The sequence below is a fragment of the Hippichthys cyanospilos genome, chromosome 18 (genome assembly GCF_059441005.1).
Source record: "Hippichthys cyanospilos isolate Australia breed blue-spotted pipefish chromosome 18, RoL_Hcya_1.0, whole genome shotgun sequence".
NCBI classification, from domain to species: Eukaryota; Metazoa; Chordata; class Actinopteri; order Syngnathiformes; family Syngnathidae; genus Hippichthys; species Hippichthys cyanospilos.
Window position 1 is genome coordinate 8559292 of NC_142386.1, and position 25066 is coordinate 8584357.

General features: G+C 40.9%; 2 protein-coding genes across 5 annotated transcripts in view; both read right to left on the reverse strand.

Annotated features, from left to right (window-relative positions):
- Positions 1-7340: 7340 nt before the first annotated feature.
- ca4a (carbonic anhydrase 4a) lies at positions 7341-15469 on the reverse strand. Its single transcript, XM_088440577.1, has 8 exons — positions 15322-15469; positions 11831-11875; positions 11586-11750; positions 11365-11510; positions 9894-9986; positions 9750-9816; positions 9503-9666; positions 7341-8729 (listed from the first exon to the last, which is right to left on the reverse strand). Exons 1-8 carry the CDS (start codon positions 15389-15391, stop codon positions 8550-8552), a joined length of 930 nt encoding a protein of 309 aa, XP_088296703.1. The 5' UTR covers positions 15392-15469; the 3' UTR covers positions 7341-8549.
- Positions 15470-17331: 1862 nt separating this feature from the next.
- mtmr4 (myotubularin related protein 4) overlaps positions 17332-25066 on the reverse strand; it is a 32193-nt gene continuing 24458 nt past the window's right edge. For all 4 annotated transcript variants that reach the window (XM_088440575.1, XM_088440576.1, XM_088440574.1 and 1 more), the window contains 8 exons: positions 24497-24692; positions 24200-24385; positions 23862-24032; positions 23435-23589; positions 21513-22869; positions 21318-21428; positions 21113-21201; positions 17332-19671 (listed from right to left, as the gene is read on the reverse strand). In XM_088440575.1, coding sequence (XP_088296701.1) covers positions 19494-19671; positions 21113-21201; positions 21318-21428; positions 21513-22869; positions 23435-23589; positions 23862-24032; positions 24200-24385; positions 24497-24692 — 2443 coding nt within the window. In that variant the 3' untranslated portion in view covers positions 17332-19493. The remainder of the gene's footprint in view (positions 19672-21112; positions 21202-21317; positions 21429-21512; positions 22870-23434; positions 23590-23861; positions 24033-24199; positions 24386-24496; positions 24693-25066) is intronic.

The window sequence follows — 25066 nt, forward strand, 5'->3', positions numbered from 1 at the left end:
AATACACCAGCATAAATGTAGTATCAACGTTTACTGAGTCACACATGGGTGGCACAGCACTCTTTTTTTTAAAAAAGAAAAATTTCCATCCAAGAATGCTTTGTGGTGGTGAGGGAGTTCATGGTAGAACATGATTTTTTTTATATCATTGAAAAGGTTGTAAACAACTGCCCTACAGTGGAAAATTCTGCTGTGTTTATTATCCCTCATTATCTTACTTGATAACTGTAGTATAACTCAGAAAAGAATATTAGTATGAATCAATAAGGCTAAGGAGTATAATTTTCTGAATGATAAAAATAAACAAAAAATGTTTGTCATCAAGAATGTATACATTGATCATTCATTCCTAAAGGAAATGTGTTATTTGATGTTCTGTTCTCATCTTATTACATTTTTTTTAATCCAATATCGGGTATTTGATTGTTCTGTATGATATCCGAATACCAAAATCACACAATATCTGCATCCCTACTTTTGAGAATTTTCTGATCGAACAGTGTTATCGCTGAATTGCTATTTTTTATGCTAGCTATTATTTACGATTCAAAAGTGACATCAAAAACAGCTAGTCAGTTTTAGAGCACAGCGAAAACGGTAATAGTCGAGATGATGTTCGGCGAAGCTTCCAAACGATGCCGACGCCTTTGAAAGCTGTCGTAAGTGCTTGTCTAAAGCAGTACATGACAGGAAGTGCACCTGTGAACAACACTCCCGCCTGCCGCTGTTTGAACAAGCCACCGCGGCAGAACTAATGACAACCTGCCGACGTGCTATTGACACCATTTAAAAAAAGACGGAAAGAAGATGGAAGGTGTGCCTTCTTTTACCTTTCCGTTCTGGATGGCTGTCAGAAGTTGAGATTGTGCTCTGTGTGCACCCCGTCTGCACTTTTAGCTGTTCTCGTGGGAAAGGTGGTGTAATAATATATGGAGGACCTTTCGGAAGGTCGCCGCTCTCTGCTACCGGGAGGAGAGGCGACATGACACAATGTTGAAATTCTAGTCCTTGAATGCCGCACGATAAATGGAGCAGGATGAGGAATTAGTCAGAAACAGAAATAGCTTGTGGGGCAACTATTATAGGAATTTATATGGGAATTTGTGTGTCATGAGAAATGAGCAAGTTTTTTGAATGTCCATTCCAACTGAAACTAAATCTCGTCAGCGCCGTCGCGAGCAAATTAAGACAGCGCTCCTTCCGCCTCGTGGCAAGTCAGATTTTGTTGCTATGACAACCAGTGGAGGACCCTGAGCTTTGCAACTAGGGAAGGCTTCGCAGGCCGCCTCTCAAAAAGTGGACGTGCAGCATAGAAAACAGCAATATTTTAACGTTTTTAAACCAGTGGATCATGCTAGGCTGCTTTTTGTAACTTCAATGTGCTGATATAATAACCAAAACTATAATAACCAAAACATAGTGCTTACTATCGCTTTATTCTTGTGCAGTAAGAAAATGACCCAAAATGGTCAAAATATTGCACGAATGCCATATATATATATATATATATATATATGTGTGTGTGTGTGTGTGTGTGTGTGTATAATGTGTCGAATGGCCAATTGGAAGTTCATCAAAAGGGTAAAAGCCAATAGAAATGGACAACTTAGTGAATCCAACCTTGTACATCAAAAAACAATGTGCCAAAAAGACAAGATCATAATCTTGTTTTGTTATTTTTCTATGAATGTTGGAACTCCTTAGCTCCGTCAACCCCCATTTTGAGAAAAACAAAATGAACTTTGATAGTGTAATGTTCAGTATTATACTCCAATTGCCATCTATAGCTCATTTCATGTTCATATCAAGTTTCATATTCAGTTTTATTTTGTGTTGTATGTGTACTTTCGTTAATCAATAAAAAAAAGAAAACAAATCAATTCTTTTCGTACTGATTGTCTAAGGTAATCAAATACTTTAGCATGTAATTACCTAAGGTTTTTTTTTTTTTTTTAAACTTTAGGACTTAATGTGTGTAGTACCAGCCACTTTAGACCCTCCTCCTTGTACAAAATAATAAGTTTCTGATATTGAATGTCTGTGCTCTTAAAATAAAATGATTACCAAAAGTAATCAGCTACTTTGGTACTTATTTCCCTAAAATAAACGACTTTAGAATTACATAAATTATTACTTTAGGATTTAATTTTTTTTCTTCTAATTAAACCCTTGAAAACGAAAAGTTAAAAAATATAAATATGTATCTGGAAGTGAATGTCTGGACAGTTAAAAAATGTAAAAAAAAAAACCATGTCTTTCGGATTGAATGAGTTAATCGGTTCAACCCTTCTGCTTGTCTAGCTCTTGGGCACAATTGCTCACCAATTAATAACTAATGTTTTACTAATGCTCATTTAGTGGGCGCTATGTAACGGAAAGTTATCGACAGTCACACTTATTTAAAGTTACACATTGCAGCCATAATCTGCCTGAAAGTGGACATATCCATGCTTTTGCATAGTTATTTTCCAGTTCTGAGGTATTTGTCTATTCAAGTTCCTTTTGAACCACTCTTGACCATTCATATTTACTCAGTGGCGGCCCATGTGTTTTGGGAACCTAAGTGCTCAGTTCGCCAACTGGAAAATATTGTTAGATGGTATGACATGATGTGACATAAAAAACAAAACAAAAAAACAAACAAAAAAACAGGCACAACAATGAAAGGTTAAAAAGCTAAATGCAGATGCACATGTGTAACAGCTTGTATATTAATATCCTTTTTTAATTGATTTATATTTATTTATTTATACATCTTATATATTATAATTTCATTATAATTTTCACATTATTTTGTATTAATTTAAATTTTCTGATTTTTAATTTTATTTTAATAATCTATTTTTACCATATATATATATATATATATATATATATATATATATATATATATATATATATATATATATATATATATATATATATATACATTTTTAAAAAATTATTTCTTACATTTTTTCACCTGTATTTATTATTTTTTGATGATCTATATTTCTTCATCTATTATTTATTGTGCTATTAATCTCAAACAGTGCTTCTGATAGAGTTTCAGCCCATGAAGTCAGAATTAAAGTGTCAAGATGGCCAACAAGTAAGTGAACCACAACATTATCAGTTAGTCTGGAAGTCTACTATCCTATACTATACTATACTATACTATACTATACTATACTATACTATACTATACTATACTATACTATTCCAAAATTAAGTACTGTAATCTTGTGAATAAATTGAGAAAAAAAAAAGACATAAATGGCCATAAAATTAGGTAGAGAATTCTGATATGGGCTCCATTGCAAATGTGCACATGCATGTGCATGCATGCATGCATGCGTGTGTTCTCCAGGAGTCTGAAAAGGTCGAATCCACTTGGAGAGTCCCACTAAGAAAACTATCTCCGGAATTCCTCACAACATGGTAAACGCACAATATTTTTTCGTAATTCTCAACATCCTACATCATGTTGAGGACAATACATTTTGCTTCTCGGAAAGCACAATGTAAATAGTGACGTTTTTTTGCGGGTTTTTTTCTGCGAGAGCCCTCACCCCTTACTGGCCTGGAGAACAATGCCATCAAAACCAAACAAATCAGTCTTGGATAGAGAAGAAAAAACTGACTATATGTTTGTGTTTGGGAGCGCTGCTAATAAAGGATCGCCTTATCGTTAACCTTCTTATGTTAACACAATGCTAATTTTTAGCAGTTTTCAACACAGAATATTTTTCTGTGTACTAATATTTATTTATAATTATTTCTTCTTGAGTGCAGATCTGACAGTTTATGTTGATTATTTTATGGGGACATATATTTATTAAGAATTAAGTTAATGATTTGTTTTTGTGAACATATCTCAACTGTAATCCCAAAACAGGACGCTTAAAGGTTAATATTTCCTGCGGACAAAAATGTATTTATAATTATTTATTTTTGAGTACAAGTCTGAAACTTTATCTTGATTATTTTTTAGGGAAAAAATATATTAATGAAGAAGTTTCTTTATGGTAACAGATTTCATCTATGATCTGAAAGACAACACTTAAGATTGATCATTTTTTTGTTGACCAATACAAATGAAGTTTGAAAGGGTCAAAAGTTTAAGAAATCGGACATGGTTGGCGTGTTTCAAGTTTTTTTTTTTTTTTTTAAACCCCAAAATGCTTTACAGTGGTCAAGGGTTACTTGCATGAAAAGATATTTCACAGGGGGTACATCACTAAAAAAAGGTTGAGAACCACTGGGTTAGGGAAGTTAAACTTTCAGTCACTAGCTGAACCCACACCATCAGCACGAAAGTAAACCACTACACAAACAGTGACTGTTTGCAATATTTGCCTAGCGACACATTTCTAATCTGAGGTTTGTATTTCAAGAAAAGAAAAAAAAGCATATGTCCAACGTTTCATTCATAAGGTTCTTATGAAATAAGAAGGCATTCATTTGGAGACCGATTTGTTTCAAGTGCGCATCTCAAACTAAAGAAACAAAATGTACAAGTCATCTTTGTGCAGACTTAGACAATCTCTTTTGATATCGCACTGTCTCATTCATTTAGTGCAGTGCAACCACACAACCCAATGATAGCGGCTGGCGTGTGGTGAATCATATCATCAGGCAACTTCTTTGACAGTGCTGCGAGCTACGTCCCACACTGGTCATCGGTCAGAAAGACAAAAGCCTCTGCAAAGTCAAAGACTACCCACACACGCATATATATATATATATAGATTCATTTTCTATAACCGCTTATTCTCCCTCACTAGGGTCGATGGCACCTATCTCAGCTGTCTTCGGGCAGTAGGACACCTAAGGACAATTTAGGGCGTCCAATACACTTGCCTTGCATGTTTCTGGAGTGTGGGAGGAAGCCGGAGGGAAAGAACCCACGCAAGTTATGGGAGAACATGCAAACGCCGCATAGGAAGGCCAGAGCCAGCTGGAATTGAACTCAGGACTCTGAACTGTGAGGCGGACGTGCTAACCACTCTTTCACTGAGCCACCTTTTTCGCAAATGAATTTGAATATGCTGAAATTGCCACACGTCACAGAAAAAAATCCACAATTATTGCCGATCACACGTGATCATAAAAAGCATGATCATACCAAGAGCTGTTTCTAATTTTTAGAACATTTCTCCATCCATTGAGGTTCAGGAGTCCATGAAAGGGGAAATTGGCCTTTTGATAAGTCATTGTTCCAGCCTTTGAGATCAGAAGGCTTCAAGTTGCTGTTCGCCCTTGGTGGTCATTTTTCATTGGGCAGCACATAAACTGATGTTATCTGCTGGAGCCAGGCGTTTATTAAATCATTTGCTGACCCAAGGCAAAGTCACTCATGTCACGTGCTCCTCCATTTTCATACCCCCCCGCGAGCCTAGCGGCGCCAGCTTTTGAGGTTTGCTTGGACATAGGCTTGATCAACTTTTGGAATTGTGCATCTTCTGGATGGAAACTTCTCTGGAGGCCTTGAAGTAACATAAGATTATCCTCTTGATGAACTTTTTAGACGGGACTCCCGGAAATCGTGACATCTTGGTGAGCTGATGAAGGGGTTTGTTTGGGCTAGGAAAAAGGAAGGTGCCGTCCTTTGTCACCGACGTTGGGGGGAATGCAGTCATTCGGGGACATCTAAGAGCGCTGGCGTGCGGCTATTGTGGCTTCTTCCACATATTAAACATCCTCCGCTTTGATTCCCACTTTTTCCCGACTCATAAGTGGCAAGAAATCATAACCGGGATGAACAGGAAGCTTTCCTTCATGTCTCTTCTCTCATCTGCACGTGCGGCGCAAAGAGGCTGATGTTTTCCTGCTTCTTCACATCACAAAGAGACGTTTGATTTTTTTTTTTAATGGCGGCATGAAACAAAAGAAGGGAAGGGCAACGCGATTTATAATTCTCAAGGAGATAGGATTTATGAAAATAAAAATAAAGGATTTGTGTTATTTGTGGTTGCAGTTGTGTAAATAGTCCGCTATACAGCTTGATATAGAGCAGGGATGTCCAAACTGCGGCCCGGGGTTCATTTGCGGCCCACGGTTCTTTTTTCAGTGGCCCGCACCATTAGCTAAAAATAACATTTGACATGGCCCGGAAGTTTAATTAACAATAAATGAATTGGTTTATATACTGTGGACCAGTTTTAACATTAAGAATGACATTTTACATGGCGTGCAAAGCTAGTTTATGTAAAAGTTACTCATTTAGTTAATATACTGTAGAGATTTCTAAATATGCAAAAACACAAATTATTGCAGTCTGTACAGGTATTTAAGAATTAAATCATAGATTTTCTATCATGAACTTTTTTCAATACAGATCATTCAACTTTGAACACAAAAAATTGTTTGATCAACTTTGTGTCAAGGTCCGATCCTTGAATGTATCACATTCTCGACCCTCAAGTAACTTTTAAAAATGGATGTTTTTCTACAAGTTGCTCTTTGATTCTGAATGTGGAAATGAGATTCCACTGCTGTTCAGTACAGGTGTGAAGAGTCTTGTGGGATGTTATGCCATAAAGTAGCCCTTGCATTCAGCCATTTCTGTATGTGGCCCTAAAACAAAAAAGTTCGGACAGCCCTAATTTAGAGTGATCAGAAAATAGAGCAGTTTGGAAGAAATGTACTAGAAGGCAATTGGAGTTGTGCTCATAGTTGGACTATGTTTGCGATCAACAGTTCATTTAGGGCAGAAACGAGTCCTGGAGGAATTTGAGTACCACTGTTCCTAAAAATGCTTGGGGTATTTTTTTTCCTTGCCGGGGATACCTGCTAATTAGCGTCCACATTAAAAAAAAAAAAAAATCTGTCAAGCCAGTCACAGTGACAATTGTTGATGCTCTGCTTGATCGTAAAACATGCCAGAAACATGTAAGAAGGCCAAATTAAAAATAAACCTTACAATACTAAATAATAGGAATAATAATAAAGCAAATAATAACAATGCTAATTAGGCTGACGTTAACATACAGTACCTGTTGCCAGTCTGTGTTAATGTCTTGGGCTATGCTATCGTTGTGGCTAGCATAAATTAGCCGCTAGCTGGATAGCAAATGTATTTTAATGCCATTCATTATTCTTTCCGAATTAAGAGCAAACCAAATGAAACATGAATCAATTTCTTGCTAAATTGTATTATAGTCAGGGATGCAATAATTCTTCCTGCATCCTTGAAGCGTTTCATTATTCCACCAGTTATGGTTTGTGCTTTTATTCGGGGCCCAGTTAAATTAATAGAAGGAAGTCAGAGGTAAATTCGTCATCACTGACGATTGTAGCGCAGCGCACGTCTAATAAATGTAGAAATGTTCTGTAGAGCCAAAGTAACAAAAAGCCTCTCCATATAAAAAGACGTATGCTTTTTATTTTTCAACAGTATCACATTCTTCAGATCACCTATGACACGTTGACGTCTTTGAACGCATACAACTTGGTACATGTGACTGTTGGCAATACATAAATAATACCAGTTACTGTGCATTTCATATCAATAGACACATTCAGTGCATAAAATACATGTGAATTATGTGCATTAGAAGGGCTTAGAAATATAAGTTAATGCATCACAAAACTATGGAAAAAATATACAGTTTCCTTGGTCATCACAACAACTGCGTCTGGAAGATGGCACCCATTTCCCCTCGGAATCCGTCAGCGCGGAGTCCGTGGGATGTACTTCATAATCAGCAGCATTCGATCCATCAGACCGCCGCGGCCAAAAACGACAGAAGGGACGTTTGGAGGAGTGTGCGTGCGAATTTAGCTGCGCATCTGCAGACTGCAATTATGAAGATGTGCTGATCCGTGCAACTTGCTGCTGGCTTCTGGATTTAATGGACTTGATATGTTGCTTGCTTACATGAGTTGCCCTTTTTATCCAATCCCATCTTTCTTCAAGTGTGTGGGAAGCGATCCCTAGCATGGACTCAAAAAGATGGATGGCACCTGCCTTACGTCTTTAAGATTGAGAGGGGTGGGGGGGGGGGGGTACAAAGTACTGCCTTGTTTTGCCGCTGGCTTTGAAATGGAGCTTGCTTTTATGATTCAGTTGCGCTATTAATAGCCCCGTGCTGTTCTCCTGTGCCATTGAGAGAGAACGAGCGCATCACGTGTCCCCTTCACGAGACCGGAGCCACTCGCGCAGATATTAGCGGAGACTAAATTTGCTTGACATTGTTCAAGGTGGCTGAAGTCCAAAGTGCATGACGACGTGTTTGCGTGTGTGCTTTTGATGATGCTGTGAAACATCAGGGCAGGGGTTTGACTGTGCTGGTCACTGAGTACTTCATGGCACATTCATAAGGCAGATTTATGACCTACTGATTCACAACGCATGCATGCATGCTTATCAAGCCTTATACACCTCCAAGGTGCTCTTTGAACACCGTTGTCATGTGTGTCATAAGGTGGGTGGGGCCCCCAGGTGAGTCATGCATACACTACGACGTGTCTAACCGTTTTTGGAGACCATGCGTTGATGGTGTCACAAAGCCAGGAAGGATGTTCAATGTTCATGAGTGTCGCAGTGCAGCACAGGCGCCTCGCTCCTAATCGAGCCGGGACAAACCCAAAACCGTAGCCAGGGCCGCCGCCAGGAGGGGGGAGCTGGCCAAGACCGCCGCACCTCCTGATCGGAACACCTGGCGGCCATTCAGCGGCTGCACGGGCCTGAAGGTCCCTACCATCGGTTTGCCGTCGTGGAACTTGAGGTCGGAAAAAGCCCGCAGCTGACGGAGAAAGAAATCAAACCAAAATGTTAGTGTTTGAAATTAAGAAATTGTAGAAAGTGGCACATCGATATGTCTTTTATAGTTGGTTAGTTTGTGCGTTTTGAGTTTCTGGATTGTTGGATCAGAAAATATTCAATGGAACAAGTAGAAGTTAATAATGGGGTTCCACAGGGCTCCATTCGCTAACCACTATTATTCACGTTCTTGTTGCTGTTCAATGAAATCTATGGATGCATTTTCTTCTCGCTCCTAGACCAAATTTGAACTTTTCATGAATAAAAACTGCCCATTTGGCGCAGCATCCTTTTAAATGACACAATTAAGTAGTTTGTACTTAAGTGAACATGTCCATCAAGCATTTTCCCACTCTTGCTGTCACGATGAAGCTAATTTTCAAATCTTGATGACTTACAGTCATTGAAACGATTCCATTTATTGCCCAGCTCTAATACACATACACAGTTTTACAAGAAAAATGTGTATACAGTATATGCACATATTTATATAGGCATCAAGTATCCATGAGTTAGTGTGTTTAAATAAATGTAATAAATAGTAGGCGTTGCATATACGAATGACCATTTACATTAATTATAATGCAGATGACTCCCAACTGTTTTTATCAGTTGAACTGCATGAGAACCAGTTTTCCAAGCAGACATGAAAGCCTATCATCAAATGATGACTCTCTTGGGACTAAAGAGGGAGACCCCCCCCCCAACGAAACATTTAGTTTTCCCGTTGTAATTTTTCTTCGCACACTTCCCTACCTGTTCAAAGCTCAGAGGAATTGGGTTCTGGAACAAGGTCCAGACCACAGCCTCTGTGCAGCCGGGTGTGGTCAGAGATCCCTTATAGCGGTAAAAGGACGTGAGGTTGTTCTGAGGCGGAATGAGCTGCGCCAAGGAGGTAGGAGGAAGAGAGGTATTGGCGTCTGGAGGGAAAAAAAAAAAGCAGTATGAAGATCGCGACAATGATTTCACGCTTAACTTGTTTTGATTGGACATGGACACCTACTTGCGTTTTTGATGCTTCGCAGAGCACTGATAATGGATTCGTATTTTCGATTGGCACTGTTGGACACCTTGAAAATAGGGTGTGGCATGTTTCATTTCGGCTGAATTTCCACTTGAACGAAAATGAGGAGATTGACATGGTTACCTCGTAGAAAAAGCCCAGGACGGCAACGCCTTCTGGATCGGCCAGCGCCGTCATCAGATCCGTGTAGTGATGCTTCATGTGCACGATGTGCAGCTGCACGACACAAAAATGGAACGTGACCAACTTGTCCTTTAAAATCGAGTGCAGCTTTATCAGTCTGCAGACATTGCAACATCATCCATCCATTTTCCACCGCTTGCAACAACGTTGTGGACAATCTAAGGAATGCAGTTTGTGTGAAGAAACAGTCATACTCAGAGCTGCCCTTAAAAAAAAAAAAAAAAAAAGAAACAAGAAATTGGCAGCTCTATATAAGTGTCCTATAATTTGATTAAAAAAAAACGTCATTTGAGCTTGATAAAGTAACTTAATTTAACTTTATTAATTGTACCTCTGGGTAAAAGCTTCAGAAGTTTTTTTTTAGGTCAACGGCAGAAATAAAAAGAAGGAATCGGTTGAATAGAAAAAAACATGTTAGTTAAATATTTTGCACATTTCTCTTTAATTTATCTTGCACTAACAAATGTAAAGAATTTAAAAAAATGTTTTTTAAACAAACTGTGATTAGGTTGTGTATGAAGTAGTGTGATTAGATTAATTCAATGCACAATTTTCTTGCATTTCTCACCTAATCATTACTTGAAAAAAATAAAGATTTGCTTTGTTTTGAATGACAGGCTCACATAATTACCTCATCAACAATTTTAATGATACATATTTAAAGATACAAGATTACCGTATAGATTTATGAGTACCAATTACTTGTATACAACTGGTGTAAACAGTTAAGAGTTCATATAGGTAAAACGTTAAAATCATTGGCAAAAGTCAACCAAAAAAAAAAACAGTTAGGAAAAAAAGAATTATTTTTGTTTAATGTGTGAAGCGAGATTATGTACCACCTAATCAGTAGAGCCAATGAATTATGAATAATAATTCTCGACTTTCAAAAGAGTAATGAAAATAAAAAACAATACAATTCTCATTGTTTTTTTATGGAGGGTACATGACACCCTTGACAAATGCTTATCCAATACAAGCCAATTGAGCACTGTAGTGATAGCTGTGACCATTGGGTGGCAGTGTTTCCACGTACTCAATTACTCAAAAATACAAAACACAAAAACAAAACTATTACCTGAGAAGAGTGAAAATGCAAAATATACTGACCCTCTGTAGGTTTCCTTTTCCGCTAACGATTCACTGGCTTGAACCATGCAATTTGGATAAAATTGGCTCTACACTATTTTTGGCAGCTAAAATAGTTTAGAATAAACCCATTTTATCCAAAGTGCACGGTTCAATCCAGTAAATAAAAAAATGTGAACCAAACATTTTTCATGGGCCATGCATGGCCATTACAGAACCCAAGCATGCGGTTTGATATAAAAGTGAAGCAAATAACCGGCGTAGATCTTTGGGAAGGTTGTAACTATTGTATTATTTTGATTGTGTATTTGTTGGGAGGTACCTCCATGGGGTACTGCTCCCCATCAATGGTGTGCTCAGAGCCAGGCCCGCCATTGGCGCCCCAGTGCAGATGGAATTGGACGGCCTTGTAGGTGCTCGGCAGTCCTCCGCCCGAGATGGTGCTGAGGTGAGGAACTCCAACTTGAACTGGAGAAGACAAGAGACTCAGCGCCACATCTGGACTTCCCCTGTAAGCCCCGCCCCCTCTGACTGGGCGCTCACCCGAGTGGCCGTTATTCTTGATGGCGCCTCGGAAAATCTGCTGGTAGTTGCTGAACTCGAACGGAGTCAGCCGCTCGTCTTTCAAGGTCTTTCTGGTGACCACGTTAATGGGCGATTGGGCTTTTCCAGCGCAGGCGCCGTTCGCGTGGGTCCACTTGTCTGGACCTACAACGCCGAGATGCCGCAAAGCTGACCAAAACCTCGCAGGGTTCTCATGTGATCAGACGTTTTGAAATTGAGCTTACCGTTGCACTGATGCTCACAGGTGAACTGGGACTGGTAGCACCAGTCTGAAAGAGGAAATTAAAAGAAAAATATGAACGTAATCATTTTAATACACTTAACCTGTCAAGTGTTCTTCTATATTTAACTAAGCTCTTATAACCGGCCATACAAAAAGCCCAACGCACAGGATCTGTTATTATATTCTCAAATATGTTTCCTTCCTATCAGAATAAACACAGATACAATCTCTTACATGAGTGGGGACACGGTCTCACATGGTTTGTTGCTCAAGTTTATTAATATTTCACAATCGGAGCACACATTGGCTTCCCATATTCGCCGAGACAAATATCTGCCGCTATCTGGCCATTCAAATATTTATGAAAAACACTCATGCCATTGAAAAAAAAATGCGGGAGGGTCTCCATCTCTGTTATTAGAATTGTATGAAGGCTTCTCCCAGCATGGGAGAAGGAAGTCATTGCCATGTCAACCTTTTCCTCTTACCCCTGCACAATAATGGTTGCTAAAAAACAAACTCCCAGCAGCACTTGTGCTGTGGCAGGCATTGTGATTCATGTCAAACTCATCTAGTTCCTGCTGTGATCTTATCTGATCTCGCAATGATTGGAACGTGTTTATTTGAAAAATTTGGCAATGACAGCATGTGTTTACTGGGACTGGGAGTCTTGGGCCGTCTCATTTATTACAAAGTCAAATTATGAAAGTCATTTCGCCAACACCGTTCTTCTGGATCCGTGTCAACTTTCACAAATTGACAGAAAGATAAAATTGTTTAGATTTTTTTGCAGTTATTAATGTTTCATGCATAGATAGATGGTAGTTTCAAAATGGCTGACTGCTTTTGAATGCACCACGTTGGTAGCACTAACTGGAGTGTCCTCAATCAGCAATTATGATTATTATGATTATTAATTATGAAGGCAGTGTGTTGATGCTGGTTGAGACGTGATTTAATGAAAGTAAAAACTGAGTCGCGAGGAGGGCTAAAGCTAGCTAGTAGCAACCACCGCTGGGAAGTCCAACTTCAAAATAAAAGCAGACATTGAAGTGTGATGTGATGTTTGTTGCCTCTCTCTTGGTAGTGTGCGTGATTTTTCTTGTCTTCTTTTTTTTTTTTAAAGATTTTGGGACATTTTGTTCTGATTCTAAATCGTAGTAAATGGGATTCTTTGTGACTCGATTTTGTGACACACTTCTAGTGTTTACTACATCTTGCAGTATTAATGTATCTTAATATAATTTTAAAATATCATAATGTATTATATTATTTTGCTTTGAGGTAGTGCAATATGTTGTTTTTTTTTTTTTTTTTGTAGGGTGCGTTGCATTACGCAGTGGTCCTTTTGGCTTATTTAATGCCACACTTTACATTTTTGTTAATAGATGCCTGCATGTTCATGTCCATTTTCATGGGGTCAAGAATATTTGTGACTGAGACAACATGATTACCGCAACCACAATAAATTTCACACTCAAGTGATTAACTAACACCTTCGGAAATTGAGTGGCGATGTATTTCGTACAGCCACGTTTTGTGTCTCCTTTTATGAACAATGATTTAAACGGTCGTTCCAGCCAATCAAATCCCTGTCCGCACAATTCCTAGCCAATGAGAGGACATCACGAATCTGCCGGGCGCCGCTTAAGTGAAGAACAATATGAAAAGGGTGTCATTGTTACTGTAAGGAAATTTTAAAAAAAAAAAAAAAAAAAACGGCAAAAGGCACACGGCAGGCAAAAACAATCTAGCCAAATCCTTTGTATTTATTTAACCATCGTGTGGTACTTCGGAAAAATAAACAACAACTTCCGGTCTACTGGGCTCTCACGTCGCGGAGAGAGACTTCAGAAGGCAGACATGGAGACGGAATTGTCCCATGGACCTCACGAACTGCAAATCTGGCACGTAGTATCAAATCGAGACCTCAACTACCGGCGAGAAGTAGGGACAAATTAAGTAGGGAGAAAATTACCCCCCCCCCCCCCCCCCCCCACACACACACACACACACACACACACACCATTTCACGCACATATTGAAAGTAATCAATAGCTATACATTAGTTACATATTAATGACTCTTATTTTGTCAGAGGTTTGGACCAACTCAATTCCCCCTTTTTCCTTATTTAAAAAAAAAAATCTTGACTTGTATATTACATAACACTTAACGTTATTAAGAAGTATTGGTCAACAACAAAAACTAAAAGCAAAATATGCTTTATAGTTTAGGTTTTGTAAAGTAAGTTCCTTTTCGTGCACTTTGACACTTGTTCAACTCCCGCAGTTGCCTCCACTCGCAAGAGAAAAAAGAAAATCATGATTATAAAAAACACACACACAAAAAAAAAACAAACCCGCAAAAATTAAGCTGTCGATGGGTGCTAGCCGCTAACGGGAGTGTTGTCTCGCGATGATACGAGAACTGAGATGCATTAAAGTGCATTCGGATATTTCAGACTTAGGCAGATTTTTTGTTATTTATTCATTCATTAATATACAATGACATATCCTCAATTAAAGAGCGACGTAATAAATAATTGAATGATCTACTGATCCCCAATGCCTGGCAGCAGTCGAATAAGGGGACTACCGGTATTTTTTTCAAAGGGGATTCCAAACTTTCGACTAGTATTGTAATATAAATAAATAAATGATAGTCATAACCAAAATAAACTTCTGCCGCCCCCTCCACCCTGTGTTAACAATGTGGGCGTAACAGAACATTTATTATTCATTAACTGCTCGTGAAAGACCCAGGCTGGACTAGCGCATCGGGAAAAGGCGCATAGCAACCAAAATATTAGGGACACTCAAGAATTCTACACCATTGGGATATTTATGTATTGAGAACGACACCTTAAACACATGAAATCAATTTATGTATGGGAGATAAACTGTTCGTTTCAATTGAGTTAGTAAATAAAATAAACAATGGGAGGTGGAATGAACTCTCGGGAGAAGATTCTGCCGCAGAAAGGACGCAAACGTCATTGGCTCATGTCACGCGCAGGTGCACCACAGAGGGGGGGGGGGGGGGGGGGGGGGCGGGGGGGAAGAGAGAAAGAGTGAGGGAAGAATCCCCCCCTCAACACCTTATTAGATGTCTGGACCGGCTCGGTTTAGGATTCTCGGGGACATGATACGAGATAGATGGGGCAGGTGCGAAAGAGATGCGCTAGGTACCAGATGAAACTCTTTTTTTTTTTTCCCATAATAGTTTTAAATTTTCCATACTCAACTATCAGGTAAAAAAAAAAATAAAAATAACAAAATAAAAATAACAAAATAAAATAAAATTATATATATATATATATATATATATATATATATATAAAAGGGTATTTAATATTTAGTAACGTATTGGGATAAAAGAAAATAATCAGACGCCTGAACGAACATGGGAATTAAAGGCAGACGTCAAACAAGTCCGAATCAACATTCGAATTCCATGAATGAATGAACGAAGCGACCGAGGTTGACTCACCCCCAGCCCCAGCGCAGAGGCTCCATGAGGATGCCAGGAGGATGACGGCCACCAAGGTGAGATGCTGCATTTCGGCGCGGAGGTGAAGGCAACGCAAAGACTCGTTGATGGTCGCATTGTTGCAGGGGGGTCTTATACTTATCCATCAGCATGCCACGCAGGAAAGGAGGAGGCTGGCCCCGCCCCCTAAAACGGGCATCCTTCGCGGATGCATCTTCAGCGAGGGCCACTTTTGTCTCCGTCAATGAGCATCTGGGTGCGTGGAGTCAAATGATGTAATCAAGGTGCTGATTTAAGTGTGGCGATAAGTTAATAACTCAGCAATGTAAGGTAACATCACATTTATTGTTTTCATACAAAGCTTAAAACACAAAATTTATGGAAATTCCAAAGATGGATTGAAAACATTCGCCTTGAATTATCAATCAAGTTTAATGAGAAAAACGACTAAGTTCTTATGAAAGCGTCAAAGGTGTATATAAAAAGTTGGCTTAATGTGTGCGGACGTCAGATATTACAGTACAGTACATATTGCGTCATAGAGAGCCCCCACCTTCTTGTCATGTTGTCGATTGTACATGACTTTGCACATTCGTGGACGTGACAAGCGAGAAGGAAGTTTACTCACTCAGTAAACACAAAGGAGGATCAGAAAGGAGAAAGCGTGCAATGACGTCTCGAGTCGATGAAGGTATCTTGGCCTCGCTCCAACGCACAGGTTGGCGTCAGCGGATGGAACTGCAGTAAACTATTATGGAAAAAGGGCGCCCTCTAGCGGAAAAATGGAAAATAATTCCACTCCGAAAACCCAACTGGCGTTGCTACCGTGTAGCAAATGTCAAAGCAACTAAGCAGTTTCGTTACAGGCTGTAAATGTTTAAAAAGTTCTATATCACACCACAAACATAAATGAGACATGGTTAAGGTATATATGCCATGATTGCAGCTAAGCAAATGTCACAGCTATTTAAAAACATACTAACACAGGCCAATTTCTACTTAATTTACGTAATATGTTTTTCTGTTTGTAATAGTGAGCTTTTGCTATTGCTATTTGCGCTTGCAATTTTAAGCTATTTCGAAACAAAAGCAAGCACTAAAAAGAGCTCAATTTTTGAATTGCACTCGTGGAATAAACTGAATTTTTCATGCATCCATCTTCGACAGCTGCTTCTCCTCACAAAGGTCGCAGGCTTGCTGGTGCCTAACCCGTCTGACCTTGGAGTAGTGTGTGTAAAACTTTACACAGGAAAGCTGGAGCGAGGTGGATTTAAACTCTGGTCTGTGAGGCAGACATGTTACTGCACCACCGAAACTGACATTTTCCATATTTATTGTGATGCACCTGTGGTCACTGTTCACAACATGAAGTGAACATGGACCAAATGAGAAAGTAATAAATAAAAACAATACCAGCGATGCATCTAAGTATTTAATTAAAAATAACCTGCTGTCAGCCTATTTTGAGCTTTCTTACTTACTTTTTGCTTTTATTTCCAGGTTTAATGATAGAATCAGAGCAGCCCAATACATAATTAGTCGTTGATGTCAACGATACTGAATAGGATTCTCACTGGTGCTTAAGGTGTTAATGATGCTTATTATTAATAATGCGCTATTCCTTGCATCGAGACAGCATGTGAACAATTAGTTATACGCCACAGAATCCAGCGCTTGTACCGTTCAGTAAGACAGTTTTTTTTTTGATACAGCTCTCGTATTGAAAACGTATTCAAGACAGTTGAGACATTGCTACATAGTCATATTTATTACAGGCATTGTAATATTCCACCAAAAACGGAACCTTTGTCCATGTTGCCAGTTCTTTAAATCTTATAACCCTGTTGTGACGTCAGACTGCAAAACACGTGACCTTCTGGACGTATTTCATGGATGTTATTTTATGTGAAAACGTTACCTTTGCATCTCTGTGGTGATGTGCAGCCAAGTCCCACCCTTGTTGACACCTTTTTCTTCTTTCAAGGAAAATAAACAATCTTGGGCAACAGATTCATCACATAACCTTTTATGTTTGCCAATAGGAATTTACTTTTACAGTGCAATTCTTTACAACAGTTATTCATGAATTAAACGAATGATATTTGCCACCACCATGGATCAGATATCACTACGTATGTTACAATTCAGAGCTTCCTCTAAAAGAGATGTTAACGCCATCTGAAGGAAAAACTCAAATGATTAGGTCAGCTAATTTAGTGACATATGATTATCCATTGAAATCATGAGAGCAGCGGTTCTTAACCCGGGTTCGATCGGACCCTAGGGGTTCGGTGGAGCCTACGCCGCAGAGGTCCACCCCTCAGTCTAGTCTGCAGTTAGTGGGCACAGTCATTGAAAGCGTCCTGCTCTGAGATTTCCTACCAAAGAAAGCAAAGAAGCTCCTGGGGCCGGCGATCTAAAGGGTCGATTGCCGTACGGACTCACTCAAATCATATTTTATTTTATTTTATTACTAAAGAAGGGTTCGGTGAATGAGCATATGAAACTGTGGGGTGCGGTGCCTCCAACCAGGTTAAGAACCACTGCATTAGAGTTACACTTGTCCTCAGAAATATTCATACTCTTGTGAATTTTAGGGTTTTTTTTTATTGTTGTGACAAAACTAAATGATTTTTTCTTAGTTTGTGAGTCATTTGTGACCAACAAACAAATGAATGAAAACAATACATTATTCAAGAGGTTCTTAATTTCAATTTAATATTTCTGATAGTTTTCCAGAAAATGTAATGTTCATAATCACACCACTGTCAATATCTCAAGAAAAAGGACTCAAATGCGTACATTTTGATGTTAAATGCTGTTTCAAGATGTCAGCAGGTGAATAAACGCACGTTTTAAAACAAATGTTTTAAAAAAAAAAAAGCCACCAACTTGATGCACCTTTGCCTGTGAGCAACGGGCCAATATTCGACAGGAGGAATACAGAATGCTGGTTGAAACATACAGGAATGACCTGGGGCTAGTTTTAAAAACAAAAGCTATGGTATTGATTACTAATTAAAACATCGGACTAGGGTATGAATAATTTCGGTCTTGGTTTTCCCCTCAATAAAATACCTGTTAGATTTTGCGTTTCTTCAATTGTGTGTTTTGATTCTTTTACTTGTTTGTCACATATAACTCATGAAGGAACTTGCATAAATGAAAAGGTTTTGTCCCAAAAATGAAAAAACACAAACATTTCTCGGGTATGAATACGTTTGAGGACAAGGGTATGTTAAACATTAGCAGCTAAACATCTGTACCATGAACACGTAGGGAGTCAAATAGTAACCTGCTGCCATCTATCGGAAAGAAAAACATTGAAAAAGAAAGAAAAGAATATGGCACAATTGAACACCCAGTAGACACAAACAAGAATGTTTAATTGAGGGAACTGTGGCCAGCCTCCCCCAATTGAGAAAAACAACTGTCAATCATTAGTTCAGTCTTTCTTCCTCTAAGTGCCAATCAGGAGGACAATGAGGCTTTTTTGGGGGTGGGAAAAAAAAGGGGGGGGGGGGGGGGGTCAGTCAGAGGTATGGCAAACCCTGTCGGAAAATTCTCAGTCATCTCCCAGAAATACCCTCAATAACTTTCTACGAGAAAAACAACACTCCACCACGCTTCGCATACCAACAGCACGTCGCGTTAGCTTTCAAACATCGATAACCAAATCGGAAAACGCAAAGTAGGACCGGCCCAGTCGCCGGCTCGACATTTTACATTCAAAGATACGATGGCAAAGTCGACAGCAGGTCGCACCCTCTGGCTCAAGTTTGGTCTCAGGATTCCCTTCAATACGCCACGACATTTACAGGTGCACAAAATAAGAATACAAAAGTAGACTTTTAAATACAATAGCAGCAATCGTTTTCTTTCCGAGCCGAAAGCCTCGAGCGGAGCTCGGCGCCGCCCACCCGTTTGTCCCTCCTCAAGCGTGACGACGGCATCTATACGGAGAGTGCGGGTGTTTGGTACTTAAGGTGGGCTACCGCTAGACAGCGCTGCCGTGCTACAAGCCAAAATATCCAGGAGGCGGTCCCGGGACGCCACCCCCACCCCCCGCCTCGGTGCGGCAACGTTTCGTAGCCAAGATCCACGGCAGGTCGGGGGCGGGCCGCACCTGGTGAGTCCAAAAGACGGACGAGAGCCGACGGGAGACGTTCCCCTCAACTTGAGGCCGTGGCGATGGCTTTTTTGAACTGCTGGCTGCGGATGTCGCGGGTTCGGGACTCCAGGAGCAGGTCGTAGCAAGTGTTGCACACCAGCACCGGGTCGTACAGCTGCTGGTCCGGGATGGGCAGCTTCAGGTGACAACAGTCCTTACAGAAAACGTTGCCGCAGTTCCTGCGGGCAGAGGGAATAGATTGCAATTTTTTTTAAAGGTTAGTATTTCCTCGTATTTCTCGCGGGGTTTACGTTCCAAAAAATACCCGCCATCGGAATTTGGACTGAGTTATGTTCATAACTCGAACAAAAAAAACTTTGTTTTTTTTTTTGCTTTTGTCCCCCCACTTTTTTTTTTTTTTTTTTTTTTTTTTACTTTTTTTGTTGAAAATGAATACTATACATTTTTGTCTGGTGTGACATAGGAAAAATAGCAAGGTAATGCTAAAAAAAAAAAAAAAAAAAAAAAAAAAGCATTATTTTTGGGTGGGGATTTTTGTTCACACATAAAATAATTATTTGATACTTTTAAAATACTTTTGGTCTGGTCAGAGTGAGGAGGAAATAAAGAAAAATTGCAGGGTAGCCTACAATAAAGTTATGATCATAAATGAAAATCCAATCCAATTAAGTTTGCTTTTTCCACACATGACAATTTTGTCAACGTGCGAGTCAGGACGTGCCAGATGTTAAACATCCTTTGATTGAAAATCTTTCCTGCTTCTCCTGCTAGCCAAATCTTTTACTGTAAATATCCCGTTAACGACCGCATTCCCACCAATGTGACAAAGGACAGCTTTCTGTTTCGGGGAAAACTGAGGCACTTTTTCCTTTTTCCTAGTCACTAAGTATTTTCTCGGAGTTCCATGGAATAATTTCTTTAAAACAATAATTCCTGAAAGTTCAAAGACCTCTAGAAGGTTGGGCCACGCGTGTTGTCAGTTTTTTAGCATGTAAAGCATATATCGTTTTTGACGTGTGTGCATGTGCTTTGCTCCTTGCCCATAGTCAACTGGGACTTCTGCTCACCCACAAGGAAAAGTGCTACAGAAAATTGATTGGATGGATATTTTTAAGTGTGGAAATGATTGCACCCCTGCCAGATATTGTACTAGGGTTCATCTTTTAACTATTTACAATTTTACCAATTACAGTAAAGTCAAGATCTGCTATTGGTAAGATTGGTATGTTTACGTCAGCTTTACGTTTTGTCAAAAATCAAACTCATTTGAAACCAAGATTTTGCCAAAGCACAATTTGTCTGGCTGAACGTCAATTCACTTAAAAATAGTTTTCCGACACCAATAAATACCTTAACTGCTTTGTTTCATAGGCCACGGTAATTTTTCTGCTTATAACAGTATAGGTTAAAAAAAAAAAAAATCTGTGCATAGGTGAATAAACAAAATCCAAACGACTGGTGTTCAATGCATTAACTTAAGGATAATGTTATAAGGCAGGGTCATTTTTCCTGTACTAAAAGAAAACAATTGAAACAAAAAAGGAAACCACACCACTGATTTTATCAGAGAACATATAGAGAGATTAGTTAAGTACTTTTTTTGTAGATAAGAGATCATTTATGTGTGCTTGTGTGAAAGGAAGAATGGTGAAGTCCCACCTGCAGTGGTGACGCCTCTTGGCTATCCAGAACTCACAGTCACAGTTGAAACAATGAGAGGCCATGTGGTCAGGCACCCACCTCGTGACCTACACACACGCACGCACGCACACACACACAGACCATCAGAGGTGCTTAAAGCCATTGTAGTGAGAAGAGGGGGGAAAAAGAAAAGATGAAAGAGTGGACTGAAACGGATGCTGACCTCTGTGTCCTTGCTCTCCACTCGATCCCAGCTGCCCTCAGACAGGCGGTCCTCACTCTGGGTGGAAAGCGAGTCTTCCTCGGGGCTGTTGTCGGACTCCCGTAAACATGTCTGAAAACGGAGAAAGACAATGGAGGATATGAGGAATGTCTTTTTGAAAGTCACAAAAGGAGAGAGACAAACAAACAAACTAACGATGTCATCCTCGTAGTCGATGTCGGGCTCTGAGGGAGGGGTGCTGTATTGTTTGCTCTCCAGTCTCATCCGCAGCTGTCGCACCTGCTGCCGCAATACCTCCACTTCCTGTTTGTAGCCCGCCTCGATCTGCCGCAGTCTTTGCTGCACTGCGTCCATGGGCACCGGCAGCCCGTCGTCGTCCAGGTACGCCGGAGTTTGGGGCGGGAGAGGGGAGCTGCAGACGGAGGGCGAGGGGTACGATACTGCCGGAAACTGGTGGCAGTTGTTGACGACGGCCGTGTTCAGGCTGGCGGGGCCTGCTAAGCTCCTCGCCGCAGTAGGCCATCCGGGCTGCAGGGGGCTGCTGGGACAACAAATAGCCTCCTTGCGGCAGCACTGGGACCCGCCAGCCACGGCGAAGCCTTGCGAGCGCAGAAGCTTACAGGCCAGCCGACGGCTCTGGTGGCCGTTGGTCAGCAGAGAGCGGCCGGCGCCCTGGCCGGTGCTGCCGCAGGCCGACTGCGTGAGGCCCTGAATGCTCTCCCAGTGGCGGCCCATCAGGGACATGTCAGTCAGCGGACTCTGGTAGAGAAGATGGCGAGAGGATCCTTGGATGCAGTCGAGAGAAGTCACCTCCTCTTGGCGTGGCTCAGCCAGCACCCGCGCTTCCTGCTGCTCCTCATCGGGGAAGTGATTCAGAGTAGGACCACTGCTCTGCTGATGAGACGGGGCAGGGGAAAGTTCGGCCTGATCCGTAAGTGTCTCAGTGGAGTCCTCCAAGGGAACCAGCGGCTTTACAAGTTTCAGAGCCATAAGGTCAGCAGACTCCAGTAGGCGACTTTCCTGGTCGTCGAGGAGGGAGCCGAGTTGGCTGGCCGCGGGTGCTAAGCACGGCTGTAATGTAGGAGTGGGCGGAATGGTGCTCTCAGCAGTCTTACAGGGGCTCTCAGCCTCCAGTGGAGGTGTTGGTACAAGGGGGGTCGTTGTGTGTGGTGAATCCTGCTGCAGGACAGCCGTGATGAGTGGAGTGTGAGCCTGAAAGAAGTCAGATGTTCTGGGGGCAGGGGGAAGAGGTAGGGAAGGCAGAGGCTGTTTGGTGAGGCAGGGCTCCTCTGGTGCATCCTCCATGCATTCCGCACTTGAGCCATCTGATGTCTTGAGAGGACTTTGCTGCGGGGGTTGCTCAGCGCCGCTGTCGGGTGCGATCTTGTCAGAGCAATCTACTGATGCACTATAAGGGCCTGGTGAGGCCTCCAAGGCATGTCGATCATCCTGGCAGTGCTTATTAAGATTGGGGTCACTGGATGTCCGCGTTAGGGGGATGCCGTTTTCAAAAGCTGACAGAAGGTTGTCCATGGAGCGGGTCTTGGGAAGTCTACAATGGACATGGGTAATATTAAATTAAGTATAACGAAGGGAAACGAGTCCTCCGTTAATTCGAGTACCTCTGCTCGAGGCATTTCACGTTGCACTCAATACACTAGTACACAAGAAAAAATTCTGTCAAGCCAATTGTAGTATGCCAGAACCATTGCGACAAAACTACAATTTAAAAGAATTATGAACTAAGGTTCATCAAATAATATATGGACACGAATGCCTTAGCACACTTATTTAGAAGTTGTTTCTGCAGCGCGATGTGGTGTAAAAGCTTTCTATTGTTGCTCCCGACCCCAGATGCAAAACAACACATCGTTGTTCTGAAATCACACCAATCAGTAGAAGCAGAAATTTCTTTGACTCAAAATCCAAAACTCATTCAGCACTTTGATCATTTGATCTGTGAAAGTGGCAGTATATTGTTTTAAAGTTTGTGTTCCAGGGAGCATCCATATTTATAATTAGGCCATGAAGCTGTAAATGTTTTGGAACCACTGTTTTAGTGCATGTGTGCAGACAACATCAAATCTAATAAGTGAGAGTTGCATCATAAATCTTACCTGTCAAGGGAACGGGAGGCAAGTTCATCCCCTGTGACACTCGGGGACAAGTACAGTTCCATAGGATCGTCCACAGCAGTGCAAGGGGAGGATGTGGGGAGGTAGACTGCCGTCCACAGCTGTAATGCACGCGTGTGGCAGACAGGCTGCAGCACCTTTCAAGTCAAACAGAGAGAAATGTGATACAATTATTAAAATACCGCACAAGACCAATAGAGGGCAGCATAATAACCTAACATCCTAACGTTTAGCATTTTCTGATATTTAGCAACTCCAAAGGATTGTTTTTGTTAAGATATAATTTTAGCTTTTTAGATCGAATGGTTCCACCGGCCTTCTTTATGTGTCTCAGTAAAATGGGGAAAATAGACAGATGGTTCTGGGATCCAGCCCATAGAAAGAAACCCAGGCATTTGTAAAAACTGACCATGTCATGACTAGGGATGTAGAGGAAGTTCTGAAAGTTCTTGTTTCCTGTGCGAAGCAAGGACCAGACTGAGCAGGTGCGTTTGGAAATGTTCCTGGCCTCCCTCTCACGAGCATTGTTGCACAGGAAAGTACCATATAGACACGAGTACGTATGTTGCACCAACTTGACCTGCACAAAAGGACAGCAAAAAAACAAAGAATTGAGATTGGAATGAAATGGCATGATTGTGCCGGTGTACAAAACATGCATGCCCTTGCTTCAAATCCAAAGCAAGTCTGTGGCATATGGATGACGACAGATGGGCCGGGCAAAATGCTGCATGACGGGACACCCACCAAGAAGGCCTCATTGAACTCAAACAGGCAGGGGAACTGTTTGAGCAGCTGGTGAACACAGTCAAGCCACTGCAGAAAGACGGGACACTGCTCACTAACGTCATCGGCGTTCTCCTGGTGGCCACATCGGTCCCCAAACTTATGACCGTAGTCCAACCAGTCAGTCTCCACAAGTAGCTGGAAACCCTGTGAATTGCATGGGCGTTAGTACATACTCAAGAGAACATGATAAATGAGAGTAAACGTGATTTTATTTCAAAGGACAAATTAAATTAATGGACAGATTAAATCCATCACCTCTAGTGTTCTGTAATAGGGATCCAACAAGATCTTGGCGAGTGCAACAATCTGGGGAGTACGATCCCATCCGTCTGAACAGTGCACAAGGACTGGACGACCTTCTCTCTCCAGGGAAGAACACACCAGAGTAGCCGCCTTCAGCATTACAGACAGGTGCTGCAGCCAACGAGTGCTCTCCAAGGCTGAAAGCCAGCTAGGAAAAAGAAGAGATGGCTCACCTTTACAGGATTGACACCTTAAGCCGGTGGTTTTCAACTTTTTAAAATATTTTTCACCCAAGTAGCCCTTAACCGGCACAATGTTTCAAATAGAGCATTGTGCCATCAGCGTCTGATTTATGAAACTTTGGAACTACATTTGCAAGGGGTTTGTTATATTTTACTTAGAAACTCCAGACAATAGACTGTGTTACCATTTCTGGCTGGTGTTTTATTTCTGGCTTGTCTGTGGGAAAATTGCACTGAGCGATGTCGCCACCATGCCTGGTTAATTACACTGTATTTCATGTCGCAGAGAAAAAAAAGTGTATTTATTGCAAAAACAAAACAAAACAAAAAAAACAGAAGT

Excerpts from the sequence above, each read along its gene's own strand:
- ca4a (XM_088440577.1), bottom strand. The coding sequence starts at position 15,391 with ATGCAGCATCTCACCTTGGTGGCCGTCATCCTCCTGGCATCCTCATGG. Across the intron at positions 11,876-15,321 it reads CCTCTGCGCTGGGGCTGGGG|ACTGGTGCTACCAGTCCCAG; the intron begins GTGAGTCAACCT and ends TTCCTCTTTCAG. Across the intron at positions 8,730-9,502 it reads TTCCTCTGAGCTTTGAACAG|CTGCGGGCTTTTTCCGACCT; the intron begins GTAGGGAAGTGT and ends TTTCTCCGTCAG.